General features: G+C 45.4%; 1 protein-coding gene across 3 annotated transcripts in view; it reads left to right on the top strand.

The window, feature by feature from the left end:
- Window positions 1–3,271: 3,271 nt before the first annotated feature.
- ZCCHC7 (zinc finger CCHC-type containing 7) overlaps window positions 3,272–18,688 on the top strand; it is a 110,681-nt gene continuing 95,264 nt past the window's right edge. Inside the window, exons 1-3 of one of the 3 annotated variants that reach the window (XM_048932238.1) lie at window positions 3,272–3,337; window positions 6,214–6,329; window positions 9,323–10,024. In XM_048932238.1, the coding sequence (XP_048788195.1) occupies window positions 9,340–10,024 (685 nt within the window). In that variant the 5' untranslated portion in view covers window positions 3,272–3,337; window positions 6,214–6,329; window positions 9,323–9,339. Of the gene's footprint in view, window positions 3,338–3,569; window positions 3,751–6,213; window positions 6,330–9,322; window positions 10,025–18,688 lie in introns of those variants that run through there. The other 2 variants (XM_048932237.1, XM_048932239.1) reach the window with 2 other exon arrangements.

Below are 18,688 nucleotides of genomic sequence, written 5' to 3'. Positions count from 1 at the left end.
GCTACACAAACTACTGTGCTTCAGTGCCCTTTACAGCAGTGACTGTTTTCAACACAGGCTCAGTAAAAGTCATTCTTTCTCCTGATGACCTCAACTGCACACAGAATTTGCTGAACTAGAAAAAGCTGTGTTGCAAGTGCTGGGAAAGACACGAACTCTCACAGAGGGAGGCTAGCTATGAATGCTTCTGGCATGCGCTCGAAGGAAAATGTTGCTCTGCTTTCCCTTACCCATATACACTGATGCAAACCTGAGCAATATGAGCCACGCCATGACTGACTGCCAAGTGTCCATCACAAAGTCATCACAAACGTGTTTAAATAGGGTTGGGCTGGGACATCAAGACGAAGCTTGGTGAAGGGCAACAGGGTCAGACAGCCTCAGGACAGGAATGTGCATCACTGTCCTTAGGGCCCGGGCAATTGCCTGTTGTATTACAACTCAGTTTCATCCTCTTGTCATATCAACAACAATGTTTTGCAACGTTCTACAATTGTTTTACAACAGTTAATTTTGGATACATTTGACAGGGTTTTTGTAATAAGTAGAGGTAGAAAAAAACAGTATTCTTCTGAAAGGTATCGTGATTAGATTGCTGGAAATTACCTGCTGCATATATCAGGTGCCATAGTTCTGTTTCTATTTCTAGGGTCTGCCTGCATGCAGCTAGGAAAGAAAACCTTCCTACTTGCAGGTTGTTTATTTTTCTTCATTACTGGCCCAAAGCCTGGGGGATGAGAGAACTGGATCATTTTGCCCTTCAAAGACACTTTTCCAGCCAACATGTACATGCTGCTGTTCCCAGGCTCAACATACAGGCTGCAATTACATGCCAGTGATGTTGAAAATGCAGTATTAGGAAAGTCCCTATATAAAGGCTTACAAAAATGGAAAGTGAAAGCTCTGGGCTGTCCCTTGGGTATCCACTGGGAAAGCATGCTCGGCACCATGCCTAGTATCTAAGGGGCTGCTAGCAGGCCCTAAGAGAATGATCCCTTGTGGTCAGCATCAGCAGCATGTTACCGTGAGCTGCCAAGGCAGTTATCTGGGAAAACAGCCAGCTGGTAGCGTCCAGAGTCAGCCAGCCTTTGTGGGTATGACAGAAGAGAACATTTCCCATTAAATGTACATACACAGATACATATGGGAGCATTAGAAATTGTATGGTGACATTAACAAGAATGACAAATTGGGCCTGTTTAAACTCTAAAGCAAGACTGTTCCTCCCTAGCAGCACACACTACGTACCTCCTCCTCCCCCCCATCCACAAATAATGCTGCACCACATCACACTCACAGCAGCTTGTCCTTGGCAGTCACATCCTGCCCCAGCTGCAATTGCAGGCAGCAGGGTTGATGCTGGCAGTCCGGACTGCTGGCCACAAGGCTTGCTGGTCCTGTGGAAAGAGAGGAAGCTCTCTCAGGGGGTAAGCATGGAGTCAGGAGTTTCATCCTCTCAACACCTCTGTACCTTCTACTTTCAGCAGATATGTGAGTTTCCAGACCAACCCCCACTCTTGCCTTCCACCCCTACAGTATATGCTGCACGGTGCTTGCAGGGCAGAGGGGGTTACTTTCACGGGACACAGAAGTGCTTGTCTTGTCTCTTCCCTTGCTAGACTGTTGACTGTCTGCTGGTCTCCAAGGCTTCCGCTTCAGCCTGTGCCATATCTCTGATGGGTTTTGCAGTTATCCCATTTTTAAATCACAGCTAAAGGTGCCAGCTACTGAGGTCTGCTTTGCACAGCATACCCCTGCAGTGGAAGACCAGCCTTACAGCAGTTCAACCAAAAGCTGTAAGCAATAACAACAGAATATTTGAAAACAAAATTTTTCTTCTCCTAAACAGATCTGCTTAGAAGAGGAAAAGGCAAAACAAAGTTACCTCACAGTGCGCAGTGCTCTGAAGAATTAGTTGTTAAGTGAAAATGGCTCGCTCTTCCATTTGCAAGTATTTGAACAAGAAATCAAAACACAATAACCAGTATGTCCAGCTTTCTAGCATGATCCAGGAAGGTACCAGAACATCACTGACAATTTCCCTAAATAATGCTGATTTGCTTTCTGAAATACATTCTTGTACAGAGAGAATTTTTACCTCTCATGTTGAACTTTAAGCTCCCTTGCATTTTTGTCTTCATGATGCATAGAAAAATCTTTAACCTCTGTCCATCAGAGCAGAAGATAAAACCATCTGGTAAAGAAATTCAGCTCAGAATCTTTACTTTTGGTGAAATTATCATATTCAGAAGTACTAATTCATGAGAAAAGCCAGGTTCAATTAAACATTCTGGTTTCAGGCAATCCCTCATACAACTGCATATTAGTCTCGAAAATGTCCAATGCTTGCTTTATCTCTCCAGGGTAGAAGAAGTTAATTCTAAAATTCAAATACATCCCTGCAAGAAGATTAGAGTACGAAGAGGAAAAACTCCTCTATAGCTAATCAGGGAACAGGCAGCTGTTCTGCACTGGGAGGTGCCAGTTCCTTATAGACCCAGTCAGAGACATGCTCAGACTCTGCAAAATACCACTTAAAATACTTATTTCTGGAGCTAAAGAGAGAGGATGGTGTAGGTGGTTTTAACACCCTTTGGATGCCAGCACCTTCAAGCCGTGCGCCATCAAGCAGCTTCCACCCAGCAAGCCCCATCCTCGGAAAGGATCGTCCGTTTTCACCACTTGAGCCATGACAGCTCTCTTCTCCTCCAAAACGTCCTGCACAGGAGAGGCCAAGTCCTCCGTGTCCTCCGAGCCCGCCACTGCTCAGGACGGTGCCTCGTGCACACATCTGGCCGTGCCTCGACAGGGTTCGGCAAGCAGCCCGGGCGGGAGGAGCCCGCCGTGCCCACAGGCGCCCTCTTCTCGGCCGTTCGAGTCTCGGTCGCTCCTCGGCGATGCTCAGCAGTGCCCGATCCGCCCCTCGCTGCTCCCCGGGCTCCTGTCTCACTCGGCCGACTTCTCGGCTCGTAACATCGCAGTCGGAAGGCGGGCCGATCCCCAGCCCGGCTCGCCCGGCGGCGCCCAAACGCACAGCCGTGTACGAGCGCCGCCCCAGCGCTCCTCGAGCTCTACCATCACGCTGCCCGCGGAGCTGCGCGGTCCAGGCACAGCCCTTCCCTCAGCCCCCCGGCCCTCCCCCGCCGCAGCCCGTGCCGCTCCCTCGGCCGCCGCCCCGCTCTCAGGACGAAGCGGCGAAACCCGCCCCGCCGCCATCCCAGCCCGACCGCCCAACCCGCGCCCGGAGGAGGCGGAGGGGCGGGACCGGAAACACGTGCTGCGGGGGGCGGGCCGGTCGCCGCCACTTCCGGCTCGGCGTGTCCCGGTGCGGCCAGCAGTGAGTATGAGAGCGGCGCCGCCCTGCCCCCTCCCGCCGCCTCCCCCGGCCCGGCCGCGCTCCCTCCTGGCCCACCGCCGGCCGCTCTCGGCTCCCCGCTGCTCCCCGGGGCCGCTTTCCGGCGGCTCCCGTGCCGCTGGGCCCGGCTCGTTGGCCGGGTGCCTCCCTTCCGCCGCGGCGCTCCCGGCCCGGACCTCGCGTTTTCCCCCGGCGCGGGACGGGCCGGCTCACGCGGTGCTGCCTTTGCGCTGTGCCTGGGCTGAGCAGAGCCCCCTGCCCTGTCCCTACTCGAGGCCCGTCCCCGGCTGAGGACGTCGCAGTGAGCGGAGGGAAAAGCCTTCCCAAGGGCCGGCATAAGCTCTGCGTTTTGTTGTACTCCGTTGTTGCTTTTTTTTCCTGATGGTCTCTGGAAGGTGTAGGTCTCCGCTAGGAGAAGCCTTTTCCAATGTTCTGTTTTTTCCTTTGGATTCGTTTGCAGCATGTATAAAAAAGTGACAGGAAATAAACGTTTTCTCAAACACAAGTCGACATTTAAAAAAAAAAAAAGTTTTGTATCAGCATAGAGCAGTGCGGGTCACTCTCATGAGAAACTAGCAGCCAAACTTAGCTGGAAATAGCTAGCAGTAAGTGTAAAGGTGAGGGAGCTTTGCGATGAGTGCTCTGTCTTTTGCGTCCTGTTTGTAACCGAGACAGTAAGTGCTGTGAGCCCTTTTCAGGGCTCATTTCCTGAAAAGCTGTGGGCAAGGAGTTCAGGAAGCTGTTCCGAAGCGTTTTACCACCCAGGGCACTTCTGCTCTGCTTTCAGTGTGCCGCGCAGGAGCTGCTCTGCTGTCTGAGGCAGCACCCCTCACCCCAGGCGCCCAGACAGAGCTGTTGCTTCCTGCTTTGAGCACAGCTGGGTTATCCCTGCTGCCCAGACGAGAGCTGTGTTAAGTATAGTACAGGAACACGGTGCAGGTGAAGAAAAGAGCTGACTCCCAGCACTGAGCTCTGATAATGACCGTATTGTTGTGGTGTTTATTTGGGATTTGCCTGCCTTCATAGGGCACGCGAGAACACAGATGTGATCTTCATTTTGGTGTTGTGCTTTGTAAAAGCTGATGCTTTTGATGTCTGCTATCAATGACAAGGAGGTGTGCTACTTCTGAGAGAGGGCCCAGAAACACCTAGCAGGTGAAATGAAGGATTTCACTTTGCTGTGCTTCTAGGTGTAAATCCTTTATCAATTTTGTGCCGGCTGTACAGACGCTGTGCCTTCATAGTCTGAAGTACCGGTCAGTTTGGATGTTACAAATGTGACTAAATAGAAAACTGGAAAAGAAAAATGTTTTGCACAAATCTGTACAGACTGCTGATGCTGCCGTGCTGATATCTTAACCTCTGTTCTGGTGGTGACTTGTGACTTTAGGAAGTCTTTGGTGTTTTCTTCAAGATATCTTTCTTCTCCATTTTTTGTAGTTGTCCCAGTCTGTATGAGAGGTACTGATTATAAGCATTTGTTTTTCCTTTACTCATTAAGACACCAAAGAATATATTTGTTGCTGTATTTTGAGTACAGCCTTTGTCATAAAATATTATACTGTATATTACTGCACAGGCCAAGCAGAAAGAAGAGAAATTGAAATGCTGGGATTCAGCCGATGGTTTGTGATGGGAATACTGCACTTATTTGAAAAGTAATTTTTGCAGCACTAGAGGATGAAGTAATCTCTTCCTTTTCTTTATATTTTTTTCTTTGTTTGTTTTCAAAAAAGACTCAGTATGTGAAGTTAAGCATCAGGTGAATTTGAAATGGCAAGAGGAGGAGAGAAGGAGGCTGTTGTCCTGTGAGCTCTGTGAGTGTGCAGGAGTTGATGTAAGAGAGCAGAAGTAGTTAAGGAGACAGAAGGAGGAGATGGTGAGAAGAAACACAGCAGATGAAGCAGGAGGAACATGGGAAAGACTGGCCTGGGGATGTTACTGGCTCTTAATTGAAGCATCTTCTGTGTTCACGTAAAATCTGAGCATTCCAAACTGATTTGAAGTTTTGACTGAGAGGTAGCTTCCCACATGCAACTTTATCACTGCTCTGATTGACTAGCTGGTGCTCCTTCTCTCTTTTTGCCTGCAAGTCGCCATAAACATCTCTTTTCTAACTGCAGCTGTACAGCTGCCAATGTTTGCTTTTTTACCAAGTAAGGATGTTTTATTTGAATGAACCAAACAAAAAGTGCTGGCAAGCAGTCCTTGCAAATCTCCTGAGGAGATGCCATCCTCATGCAGTTTCTAGATATAGCCACCTGGAGTTTTGTTCAAGGATGGTTAAGAGAAACTCAGATTGCTGTGGTTTGGGTTTTGGCTCATTTTTCTTTTTTACATTATTAGCCCTTTACTTGAAGTTCCTTCTTAAGGCCTACCAAAGAGGCAGTCAGATGCTTTTGAGGAAATACGTGCAGTGTGTTTAGGTAGCAGTAGGATTCCAGTTGATGAAGGAGTGGAGTGTTCACATGACCCAGTGATTTAACTTGTTTTGTGGTTTATTTTTGTCTCCGTCTTGCTCTGTTTGCATTGCCCATTACCTGTTCTATGCAGGTGTTTGCCTAAGTCTGTGTTATGTTCCTGCTGTAGCAAAAAGATTTTTACTGTTGTTTGTTGTCTAAATGTTAGTAAGAAATTGCTGTACTTTGTCAATGTGAACAACAGCAAATCTTTCTGTTGAGCTTCTTTTCTCGTTCTTGGAGGCAGTGTGTTTGTTTGCTTTGGTTGTGCTTGACACATATTTCTCATGCTGAGGAAGTGTAGGCAGCTGCTGCCAGAATTCTGCGGCAGTGAATGGCAGAAATTGGTATCTTCACATTATTTTGTGATGCTGATGTTTGATGTTTCTCATTTCTCAGTGTCCTGACATATGCTGGGCAAGACAAAGAGCCTCTCATAGTTCCATACCATCAAGGAAAGGAGGACAAGCCATCGACTCTCCTGAGACTCAATAGACTTGGGAGTTTAGATCACAGTAAGTGTAGTGCAGTGCTGCCTCCTTTTATCCTCATCTTCACCATGGTGTGTCTATAAGTAAACTACATGGATATTCTTTGACACTTCAGATCCAGCAGTCTTGTTTTGATGCATGTTTTCAGCTATGACGTGGGTTCTAACATGGTATGACCTTGTACAGTGGCTGACAGGAACAAAGGATAGAGTGAATTAAGTTGTGTTTTCTGGTATCACTAAAATTTTTACATGCTTCAGGTGGATTCCTTGATTTCCTACTTTGCTGAAAGTTTTTCCTCACTTCCCATAACTGTTGTCTAATATTATAATTTGCCTGATTAGTTCCAGCTCTGCTTTTATTCTCATACTGTGGACTGGAGCAGGTTAAGATCTATGTGGAAGGGTGATCCCACTTAAAAATGAGAGAGTAGGGTTCTGATGCTCTTTGGATATGATCAGAGCGAGTGATTGTGAAAGTGACTTCATCAGCTATGCAGGTGAGATTGAAAAATGTATGCTGTCTATCCTGGGAGGTGTTAAAGGCCTGGGTGCACGGGGCCCTGGGCAGCCTGGACTAGTGGATGCCCATGGCTGAAGGGAGGCTGAAGGTATATGGTCTTTAATGTCTCTCAGAGCCCAAGCCATTCTATGATAGGCATTACATTTTCCTGCTTTGGAGTCGTGTCTTACATGTTTCTGCCTTTTTCTGTGTGTGTGTTGACAGGGAGGGGGGCAGGGGAAGTTTTCCTCTGACTTTGAGTTTGACTTCTGATGTAGCAGGAATGCAGGTGAGGGCAAATTTATCATGATCAACGTGGAACTCTGGTGGGATGCTCACAGAAAGCTGCCTTAGAGCTTGTGGGTTCTTTGAATACCATAATCATACAAATTACTTATGCCTAAGACTCCCGAGTATAAGTATTTATACTTGTGTATAGGGTACCGTGTCACTTTCATAACCATAAAGCAGATGTCTGGCAGTTTTTCATTCCCAGAAAACATGATGGCTTCCGTAGGACTAACTGTATCGCAGAAATAGACTTTTTAGAGAAAGTATCTTCTTTCCTCTTCTCCATGCATGATATGTGCATGTAAATTAAATTATGCAGTGCCTGAAGTAGGCAGAGTAACTTCAGAATACCTTTGAATTTTATGTCTGGCTAGTGGGTATATAGTGAACTCCAGAAATAGCTTTGACTTGGTCAGCATCACAGAATAGATGATGCTGGAAGGAAATTCTAGAGGTGATCTACTCCAACTGCACTGAGTCAAAGCAACGACACTGGGTGCAGTTTGTTCAGAGTCCCATTAAATTTTGAATTTAATTAAAGGTAGAGCCTTCACAACCTTTGCAGGCGATGCAGTAAGAAGGTTTTTTCTTATCTGCAAGAGAAATCTGTATTTTATTTTGTGCCTGTTGTTTCTTGTCATGTTTTTGGACACTACTTGGAAGAACCTGGGTCCATTTTCTTTAGTCCTCCATCAGGTTCTTAGGTATGTCAGCAGGACACCCTGAGCCTTCCACGCTGAACTGTCCCAGCTGTCACAGCCTCTCCTGTGACAGATGCTCCCGTCCCTTAATTGTCTTAGTCACTGCTCTCACTCAAATCCATCCATGCTGGCCTGCTGTGGGAGAGCCCAGAGCCATACGCAGCGCTGCGGGTGTGAAGAGAACGAGTGGTAGAATATTCCGAGATGGAAGGGACCCACAAGGGTCATCAAGTGCCCGGCTCCTCAGAGAACAACCCAAAAACCACACTACACATCTGAGAGCATTGTCACTTCCCTGGACCTTCTGTCGATATTCTTCAAGAGCCCAACATACTGTTTTTTTGTAAAAGTATTCTGGCATGTTGCAGACTTGTACCACTCTGCGGTCCTTTTTTGCAAACTTGCTTCTCTGGGCAGTTGGCTCCCAAGCTCTCTCTCTTCCCAGGTGCATGGGCCATTGTATTTATCTTCATTCAGGAACCTCTCTGCCCATTTATCCAGTCCACTTAGATGCACCTGAATGACAGTGTGACCATCTGGTATATAAATCACTCCTCCAAATTTTGCATCGTCTGCAGGCTTGCTGAGAGTGCTCTCTGTCCCATCATCCAGTTCTGACTGCATCTTTGTTTAAGAAGCAGCATTGCTGCCTTCAAGAAAAGAGACATTTTGGGCTTCAATCCTAGGTCGGCCAAAAAAGCCATTAAAAGTCGTAGATAACTACTGCTGAACTGGTAGGAGTGTAGAGATCTGGCTCATGAGGAGCTGGGCAGACACTGCTTGCAGGTGTACCTTCCTCATGTTGAAGTGCTTTTTTGAGGCACCGTAACTCAGTTTGTGTTCTGACAGGACCATCTGACTTGTTGGTTTGTATGAAGGCCACGAATTTGAATGCTTACCTTTATTACACTTTTTTTTTTTTTTACTGCCTTCTGACCTGAGCTCTGTTTTGGGGTATTTCTGTACCATGCTGTGAGTAGTTCTTCTCCTGGGATTAAATGGTGAACTGACAGCTCAAGTGACTTTGCAGCCCGGGTGTAGATTTGCTCCAACATATTTTGTAAAATATTGCTGCTGCTTGCCAGTTCCTTGAGAGAATATATGTCCATAAGGCATTTCTTAGTAACATGATTTGCAAAGTGTGCAGCACTGATACTGATTGGAGGAACAATCAAAACATGGATCTGAAGCTCACTTGTCTCCTGAGCCACACAGAAACCTTGGTTTTGAATCCAGGCTGGAAAGAAGCTTTGGAATATGAGATCTTCCACAGCAGTGAGAAGGCAGAGTGGTTTAGGTTAAAGTAATAAGTAACATGAAGCAAAATGCACCTTTACTTATGTTCTGCTGTCTCTTTTTACAACATTGTCTTTTGTTGTTGTAAACTCTGCTCTATGTTGCCTGCCTAATGCAGAGCACAACTACTAATCTTAGCAATTGCAGAAAGACCAAAGTGTCATTTGAAAGATGTTTTCAGGCATATGTTCATGAGCATACTGATACAATCTTTCGTGTTTCTTACAGACAGTTTGGTTTCCAGAATGTTTTACGAATCTGAAGACACGGAGGAGAGTGATGTTTATGAAGATGAACTTTACCGAGAGGATTCATCCTCTGAGCCAAGCATTGACAGCGAGGTGGAATTTCATCTCTACAGCCAGGTCCACTATTCCCAAAACCTTGCTGAAATCAGCTCACTGGAGGTGTCTGAAGAAGCAGAAGATGTTGCGGAATTCACAGACCAGGGTCCAGCTCTAACTGTGGCACCACTTGATGACCAGAATATTGTTGAACTGCACGATTCTGATGGCGAGATTTCGGACGACCCTGAGATCATTGTCTTGTCCGATACACCAGAGGAAGACAGTGTTTACAAAAGCAAGGCACGAAAGTCAACAAGCCCTTTAGCTGAAGGCAGAATGCATACCTGTGGATCTTCCACAGCAAATCGTGCCAAAGCCACCGAGCGTAATGCTCTGCATACTGCAGGATCAGGCGCAGAAGTTTCAAGGCAAGGTCCTAGTGGGAATTTTCCCTCCGCTGGTTCTGGACCTCTCACCGCCCAAGAGGTGATGGTAATAGATGACAGCTCAAATGATGAGGAGGAGAGCGTGCTATCTGAAAGCGATAATGTTGAGAGCTGGATGCTTTTGGGATGCAGTGCAGATGACAAAGACAAAGACATAATGTTGAACCTTGAAGGCTGCGGAACTCCCGTTGGGGAAGGTTAGTACTTTATTTCTCACTTGTTTATTCTTCTGTACCTGAATTGATTTGTCTGCAGCAATACTGGTATTTTAGAAAGGTGTTGTAAAATGCACTGATGTTTTTGAAGGATTAACAGAAATCAAATGGGAGTGTGCAATGATGGACACAAACGATGGAAATAGCCTTATATAACATTGTTATATATGTAAGCATGTACTTTTAAGGAGCTGTGAAAACAACATTTTTGCTGGTAGAAATTCAGAAGCCATGTCAGAATGATGCATGCTGTGAACTTTCAAACGTTCCTGCATATTTCATAGTTGTGAATGACAAGTATGGTGTGAGATAAAAAGAGAATGCAGTGGTTTATTATTGTAAATGAAGCAAGTAGGGAAAAGTCATTTTGAGGATGGAAGATACAAAATCTGTGGCAGGAATGGCATAACAATAAAAAGCTTACTGAAAATACTGCAGGGCAGGAAAATAAATAGTCCTTATAATCTAGGAAGCAGTGTCATTTCTCTTCCTGTGTGTTGAGATTTTGCCCATCTGACCTGTCTCCTTTGCCTCATTGCCTTAAGCTGTGGAGACACAAATGCTTTTCAGGGCTTTGGTGTATGCCAGATCAAAGATATTTCAACTGTAGAAGTGGATTAACTGTAACAGGATATGGGAAGGAACAGAGGGGAGACCGGTGCTGAGTCCCCTTCCCAAGAACCAGATTATGTAAACTCTCCTTCCAGGGTCTGGTGCAGCTGGGACTGTTTCTCTGAAATTTACTGCAACTTCTTCTGTGTTTTCTGCATTGAGTAATTCAGAGTCACTAAGATTAATACCAAGTGTTTTAATATTTAGTAAAATGTTCTTCCAGGGTACTGTACAAACAGGAGGGGAATCAAGTCTTGGAAAGGGTAGATAACAGCAGGAGGAGGGGAAATAGCTTGAAGTTGAGGCAGGGCAGATGGAGGTTGGATGTCAGGGGGGAGTTGTGTGCTGTGAGAGTGGTGAGGTGGTGGAACAGCTGCCCAGAGAGGCTGTGATGCCCCGTCCATCCCTGGAGGTGTTCAAGGCCAGGTTGGATGGGGCCCTGGGCAGCCTGGGCTGCTATTTAATGTGGAGGATGGTGGCCCTGCCTGTGGTGGGGGGTTGGAACTTGATGATCCTTGGAATGCAGGGAAATGGAATGTTCTATAGTAGGGTGTGCAGGCTGATACTGGTGACGTTCTTCCTCAAGATGGCTTTATAAACGATCGTTACTGTTTGTATGCTGGCACTAAACTTGTTGAGAAAACCAAGCACTTCTTTTCTTCTAAAGCATCTCTTCCTTGCCTGTAAATGTTCACTGCCGCTTTTCTTCTCCACTTCTCTCATGTACGTCTTTGTGTATTATCCTGGTCTGCTGCTAGCTGCACTGTGCTGTGCGTTCAGTCTCAGGTGATTGTTCAGTGACTTCAGGTGGCTGCCTGAACTTCAGAGGTGGGGGAAATGCCTTCCATATTCCCAGTGCAATGCCAGAAGAATGGCAGAGCATGCAGTTAGCGTGAGACACGTTATATTCTGAATGTATGTCACGTTTTCTCCCCATAAATCATTTTAATTATTCTAAACTGCAGTTGCTAATAGTTATCTTGAAGTTGCTAAATTCCATTCATCATCTTATATTTTTGTGTTCTGCTTTTTTGTTCAAGACTAGAGTGAGTTAGTTTGTGGGATTTATTTTTTTTAATTACCTGTTGGAAAGCAAATATTTGGGGCCAAATGTTGACTTCTTTGGCAGCAGTGCTATTTTGTACATAGTATTATGCTTTCTGGTATTTTTGTATTTTTTTTCTCATAACTAACGGGCAGGCAGATGGCCTGGAGTTGCATTTCTTTTATTCAGTTTACTCCATATATTTCCTTGGCTTCTGTTCTAAAACTGCTGATGCTAGCAGTAAAGTTTCTCCCCCTCAAAAAACAGAAGACAGAAAAGTGTGTAAACAGCATTTGAGACAGTAAGCAAATGTCATCGTTACATATGTTTGGGCAACAGAATGGAATTAATTAATCAGAATGACTATGCTGATTAGGAGAGATATGAAAATGAAAATTTATGGCTTCATTCTTTGTACTATTCTAACAACAGTGTGCTGAGGGAGATTCCTAAGGGTTCTTATGCAAGGTTAACATCAGCAGAAGGCTTGTGTGGTATGTTTACTAACAAATGTAATATTATGTTTGATGATCATGTTCTTAGATACTGGCAATAAGCAAGTCACATTCTAAGAAGATAATGGTAGAATTTTCCTTTGCTGTATAAACTTGTCATAATCTTCACACCTAGAAATGTTTTATTTAATGTACGAGATGTGCATATTTTTCTGAGGTGCCTGAATTTGAAGCCGCAGTCTCACAAGCAGCTCACAAATGTAACTGTTCTGATTTTTTTTCTCACTCCTACTTCTGGCTTCTTGAGAATTCCCCCTTGTGCCTAGCCTCACCCCAGTGATGCATTACAGAACCCTTGTGCTTGGAGAGCTGAGACATACAGAACAGGTGGGGTTTGGTTGTACACACAGCATTGATTCCATTTAAGCTTTTTGCATTCTGCATCTGTAGTACTTTGCAGAACATCTTAACACTTGCACGCTTCTCTCAGCCATGCTTTCCAGTGCATGTAGCGGTGATGATGCAGGGACGGAGGTTTACAGCAACTGTGTGTTCTGTATATGTGTGTAAGCCAAAAAGGTATGGGAATAGCTCTAGGAAATAGGAGCCATAACTCTTCTTAGTGTAAAGTAACAATAGTTTGTATGTTGAGCTTCAGAGTGCCTTATCTCCCACGTTCTAAAGGACTCCTTCGTTGAAACTTAAAAGACTTAAATCTAAGGAAAGAAGGGAATTTAAAAAATGATATTTGTGTTAGCAAATTTATCCTCTCAAAGATAATCTTTGCACAGCCCTCTGTTCTGAGTTTCTCAAGAAGATCAAATCTTACACTGACTGCACAATGTACAAATCACTGAGCCTGCTGTGCCAGTATGGACAGGATGTGGACCACAGCAGCTCCCCAGGAGAGTGTGTGAGTGAGTCCATGGACCTCCAGCAGCAGGGTGATGGCGTGTGCAGTGCTCTGTTTGTCTCCCGTGGAAACAGGGACTGAAACGTGAGCAGTACCTTCATTGTAGGAGCAGCCTCTTGTATCCATCACTGGAGGAGTCTGCTGTCTTGTCTGAGTGCCTGAAATAGAGGTGCTGAGGCTCTGCTCTCCTCCTTACATGCTTGCCTTGCTGTAGTCTAGCAGCCTTGTCATTTTCAATATTCTTAATCAACAAATAACATAATTTCTTGATCCCTGCAGTGCTCAGAGAGATCTGCTCCCTGTGTGGCCTTCTAGCTTCAGTCGCTTTCTGCTGTCACAGGGAGAGACAGCCTTTCCCTGGCAAAATGAGCTCTGGTTTCTGAATTGTACTGGACATTCGCCCTGTCTGTCTTCATTTAATAGTTTGAAAGCTATTGGTCCTCAAGCAGTGCTCTTGAACGGAGATGAAAGCTTTTTCTCCCCTTTCTGTTCTCTTCCTTTTTGAGAGGTTTTATATGCCTCTCACTTGTTATTGCTTGCCTACCACTGCATTTATCCCCCTATTTCTGTGAAATGCAACTTTCTGTCGTACATTAGTCGTTTCCTGAGCAGATGTGGCCACATCTTTTAATTACCAACTTTTAATTACTTGAGGTGTGAAGGTGAGTGCTAGCTTTTTTCTTCTTTGTACAGAGAAATACTGGGGAGAAGGGGAAAGTCCTCAGTGTGGCTGCAGGGATTTTTACCCACCATGCTTGGACCTCACTTTCCTGTGGTGAGATAACACCCAGCTTGGGAGTGAACGAGGCAACTAAACAACCACACCAGGCCAAATCTGAAGGCAGCAACCAACAGCTGATGGCATTACTTGCACTCTGCTGCTCATCGTACGGCTTCCCTGCATGGCATTTACAGCACTGTACTCTGCTGCTGCCATCTGCTTTGCAAAAAGCATCCTAACCTAATCCTATGCCTCATCCTTGGGCATTGTAAGTGCGGGAAGATCCAGATCTTGAGTATGATTTTCCTGAATTTTTAAATGATTAGAATTCATGGGAAAGTGTACAGTTTCTGCTGTTTACTAAATGTGTAGAATTCATTTATAGTGCTGGGAAGTTCCTGGGTCTGTGAAGGAGAGCTCTCCCCTCCTACACCTTTCTCCACCTTGCAGTAAGAGTATATGCGGTAAGAATGTTAATCTCCCACAGCTGGAAGACTTTCATCCATTCCTTCATTAAAAGCTTCCTTTTAACATTTTTCCTCTCCCGTTTGTCACTGAATTTTTGTCCCGGCGGCTTTTGGAAAGACAGCTGTTGAAGCTGCAGCATCAGTGTCCAGCTGCTATGGAGTGCAGAAAACAAGCTGCCTTCCTGTTCCTTGTCCGTTGCCTCCCCCCTTGCACCTTTTGGAGCCGAGGGGCTAATTCTGTCATTCTCTGTGCCTGGCAAGTTTGTGCAGTGCAGTTTGTCCGATTGGTTTCCAATCCAGTGTTTCTATAAAGCTGAGAACAGAAGGTACAAGAGTCAGCTGAAGTTCATAGCTTGTTACAAGACGCTGCTCAGATGTGTTTGTCAGGTGGTCTGCCTGAACACCTGAAGTGATTTCTTGATGGACTGCGTTCTGGCACTCGGTTAAATGCAAATGTTCTTAAGCTTAATGGTCAATAATAGTTAGGAAAGGAAAAGAGCATTCAAAGAATAAGTATTTTACTTGAGGTATTTTACATCGCATTTTGTCCTATTAAAGTGCCCTATGCCACAGGAAATAACGCCCATGAAATAAAGTGTAAGCTAGTTTTTCCAGAGCAGGTTTTCCCCCTTCTCATTTTAGCATCCCTTTCCATCTTTATGAGCCTAGACATGCTTCTAAGCACCTGCATTTGTCTGTAGTAAACAAGTATCTCATTTAACATATTTAATTAAAAAAAAAGGAAACTGAACATTCAGTGAATGAAAACAAAAAAAGCCTTTTTTTTTTTTTAAAAGGAATTTGAAATAATTTTATTTTTGCCTTTCGCTGTAAGTTGGTGCAGGACAGGGTTTTCTGCTGCTAATGGAGTCAAAATGGAAATGGGAGCCTCGTATAAATTTGGTGTGTGCTTTCATCTCCACCAGCCACGCTCGGGGGAAGCATCCTTTGTTTGCTATCGGTGTTTTGAGTGGCTTCTTTGAGGCAGATAGCTGTTCATTTCCTTTTGCCTCTGCACAGTGCTATATTCAAAAATCTGACCACATCTGTGCTTTTTTTTTCTGTGCTGTTATCCCCTCTGTGTATTTTTAAACAGTAAAAAAGGAAATGCGCGCTAAAATGACCAGAAAAAAACCCAAAGCGTTTGCTTGTTCCCAGCACAACTCCAGTCCTGGACTGGACCTGAGCGCCAGCTTCAGCCCAGCGTCGTCTGAGCTCCAGGGCTGAAGCAGTGGCCGCAGGGCAGTTGGAAGGGCCCGTAAAAAGCAAAAGGATGTGGCTGGATGTCAGTTTTGCTCTGACAGCAGTCCTTCGGGAGTCCAGTTTTCGATCAGCGGCTGCCAGGCCCTGTGCTCTGCCCTGCCCGTGGCGCGGGGGGCCTGCAGTGCGCCGGCCGCCAGCGGTGCTGGTGGTCCTGCAGGGCCTCCTGCTGCTCTGCCGTGGGGCCCGGCGCTGGATCCTCGTTCCGCAGGGCCGAGCGCTGCGGTGCTCTCTGAGGGTCGGGGGGCTTCTTGGCTCTGTGCACCAGGACGGGAGCTTTGCTTACGTGTGCCGGAGCGCTTTGTGCATGAGCTGCCATAACAGAATGCGCCCCAGAGCTGTAATAAGCAGTGGGAATCCACCTACGTTTGGGAGATACAGCATGCATATGGATATTTTGATTAAAGGAAAAAAGCTTAATCTTCTTTGCCGTGTAATGTGGATACACTCGAATCTCTTGATTATTAAAAAAAAAAATTAATAAAACTAATAAAGTTCTTTTGGAAATCTGAGAATATCTGACTAACTCTACCTGCAGCCTTGGCAGCCCCTTTTATCTGTGTGGATTTCTCTGCCTATTGTAGACCCTGGCTCTAATTTAAATTTCCCATGGCTTAGGATTGCTGACTAGGTTTTCTGCAAGAGTGCCCATGCTTATATGGTCATATATTCTGAGTGACTTTTTCCCTTTTTTTTTTCCTCTCCTTTTTTTCTTTTTTTCTTTTTTTCTTTTTTCTTCTTTTTCTTTTTTTCTTTTTTTTCTTTTTTTCTTTTTTTTTTTCCTTTTTTTCTTTTTCTTTTTTTTCTTATTTTCTTACTTTCTTTTTTTCTTACTTTCTTTTTTCTTTCCCCCTCTGTTCTGTTAATTGTTGTAAGGGTGTTTTCTTCCGCTACTTCTGTCATCAGTTTGATCTTTCTTCCTTGTCCCTGTTTGTTTGGGTCTCTGGAAAACCCTTCTCATTGCAGCTGAATCTTAAAGGCAGATGAGGAATTAATTCAGTTCTCTTAGAGGAGAAGTTTGAGATTTTTAAGTAATTAAAAAATAAAAGTATTGCAGAGGCAATGGAGAATATACTGGGATTTGAGTTTACAAAAGGAAAAAATGAAGTTGGCCTGTGGAAGTGTGTGAGCCAAGTAAATATGGGCCTGGGACAAGTGTGGGTGAAAAAGAAACTCCGTGAAGTTTAAAACAGAGTGCAAATCTGAAGGCGATAGGAGGAACATGACGGTTGAATGCTGATGGTTCACTACGTGTCTTCCTGTTTACAGAAGCACCTAGTGAAGGTGGTTTGTGCTTCGGAGCACTGAGCAAAATGGACGTGCACAGGGATTCACAGGAGTGGCAGAGATTTCATTTTGTGAACCCCTGGGCTGCAGCTGGCATGTTTTGGAGCAGGCAAGGCCTCTGCTGCAGAGCTCACTCTGCACCTTTGTGGCGTGCACGGGAATTGCTGTGCAGGTTTAATTGCTGGGCCGTGCTGGTGAGATGGGCACATGTGCAGTGCTGCAGATCCTTCTGTAAGTTTCTTACTCAAATGCGGAGAAGACTTGTATTGTGATACCATCACAGTCAACACTACATCTGTGACAGTTGGTGTTCAGCAGTTCATTTTTATATTATTATTAATTATTATTATTACCATAAGTTTTGTCTGGAATAAATTCCCAGACTGATATATTACCTGTGCTGTGCATTGGTGTAACAGCAGGTAACATTCTGGGTAACTAATGCTCACCTGTATGCTCTGTTGGTGTACGTAACTGGTCTCTCAGTATGCTTAGTTACAAACATTGCATGCGTTTTCTTGCTGTTTTTCATACTGAACAACTCCCTGCAATAGCTTTCCTAAGCAATAACTATGTGTCCTTGGGCAGGGAGTCGGTATCCGTGGAGGCACATACGATGTTATTCACCAGCAGTGAGCCAGCAGCCCGGCGTGTTTCAAGATGAAGGCAGTCCTGAGCTCTCTTTCAGTCTCTCGTTTGACTTCCTGTCCCCTCACACTGCTGTTTCAAATCTCCAGGTGTAAATGGAAGTAACTCCTCACATCTCTGGCCAAGCTCTGCATAGGTGAGAGTTTGGTGACTGTGAGAGCACCTGCAAGCCGGTGCTGTTGGCTCAGCACATGCTCTGCTCTCCGCACCAGATGCTGCCTGCTCTCCTGCTGTGCTAGTGAAGGAGCAGCGGCCCTCCCGTCCCACAGGCAGGAGGCTGCTGTGGGCAGGGCGGCTGCAGGCGGGTGGGCCAGGAGACGGTGTGCTGCTCAGCTTCTGTCCTTGGGTTTTCCAGTTCGTGCTGATGCTTCTCATTAATGTGGAAGTTTTAGCTGTTGTTTATAAGCTGATTCTTTATTGTGTGAAAGTTGTTTGCACCAGTGTTCTGCGTCCTTGAGGCTGACCCCTTCCTCTTTCCTTGCTGTGTATGACGGTGGTTGTGTTCATCTCCCTTTCTGCATTTGTGCAGCAGTGCTAACCACCTCCAGCGTGCGCGGGGAAATGATGTCACTCACAGAAGTGAGAAAGTAAGGAAACGAGCACCATCTATTCAGGACTGCTTGTGTGTATGGTAATATATGCCTCACGTTGTGTGAATGGTAAAAGCTGTCACCCTCACATTTTATAAAATAATATGCAACGTGCATTTCAAACCTTTGTTGAAAAACATTTTGTCACCATTTTGAGTTAAATCCGTGAATTATTTTGCTGTCTTGAACAATGCCAAGTCTGATACTTGTTTGCTGGTTTTGTTCCTTTTGATCATTTCTGTTCTTGAAAAGTGTAGGCAGTGGGAAATACTTGCAGACGCTCAAAGAACCCTGCTGGATGCATCATTTTTTTGTGGTACAGCTGCCCTTCAGTCATAGTGGATGGGTTTCGCTGCACTTTGTTGCTGAGCTTGTTGCGTGGGCTGTTGTGGCTGCTCCTCTGCCCAGAGACCCGAAGCATGAGAAAAGAGCAAAGCCCTCATCGGGCAGTCTGAATACTTTGTAAATATTTCTCCATGGAATCCTTTTTCTTAAAAAAGCTCGCAGCACCACAAGAGGAGGAGAGGTGCGGGGGGAGGGGGGCAGTGCTGGGGCAGACACGGACCCTGCCAGATGCCTTTCTCGGTCTCTTTCTGAAACCGTGTGGTGAAACTCTTGAGTTTTCTCTGCCCTGGTAAAGCAGAGGCT

The sequence above is a fragment of the Lagopus muta genome, chromosome Z, assembly GCF_023343835.1.
Source record: "Lagopus muta isolate bLagMut1 chromosome Z, bLagMut1 primary, whole genome shotgun sequence".
In the NCBI taxonomy this organism is placed as follows: Eukaryota; Metazoa; Chordata; class Aves; order Galliformes; family Phasianidae; genus Lagopus; species Lagopus muta.
Note: the sequence above shows the minus strand (reverse complement) of the source record. Positions and strands in the feature narration are given on the sequence as shown.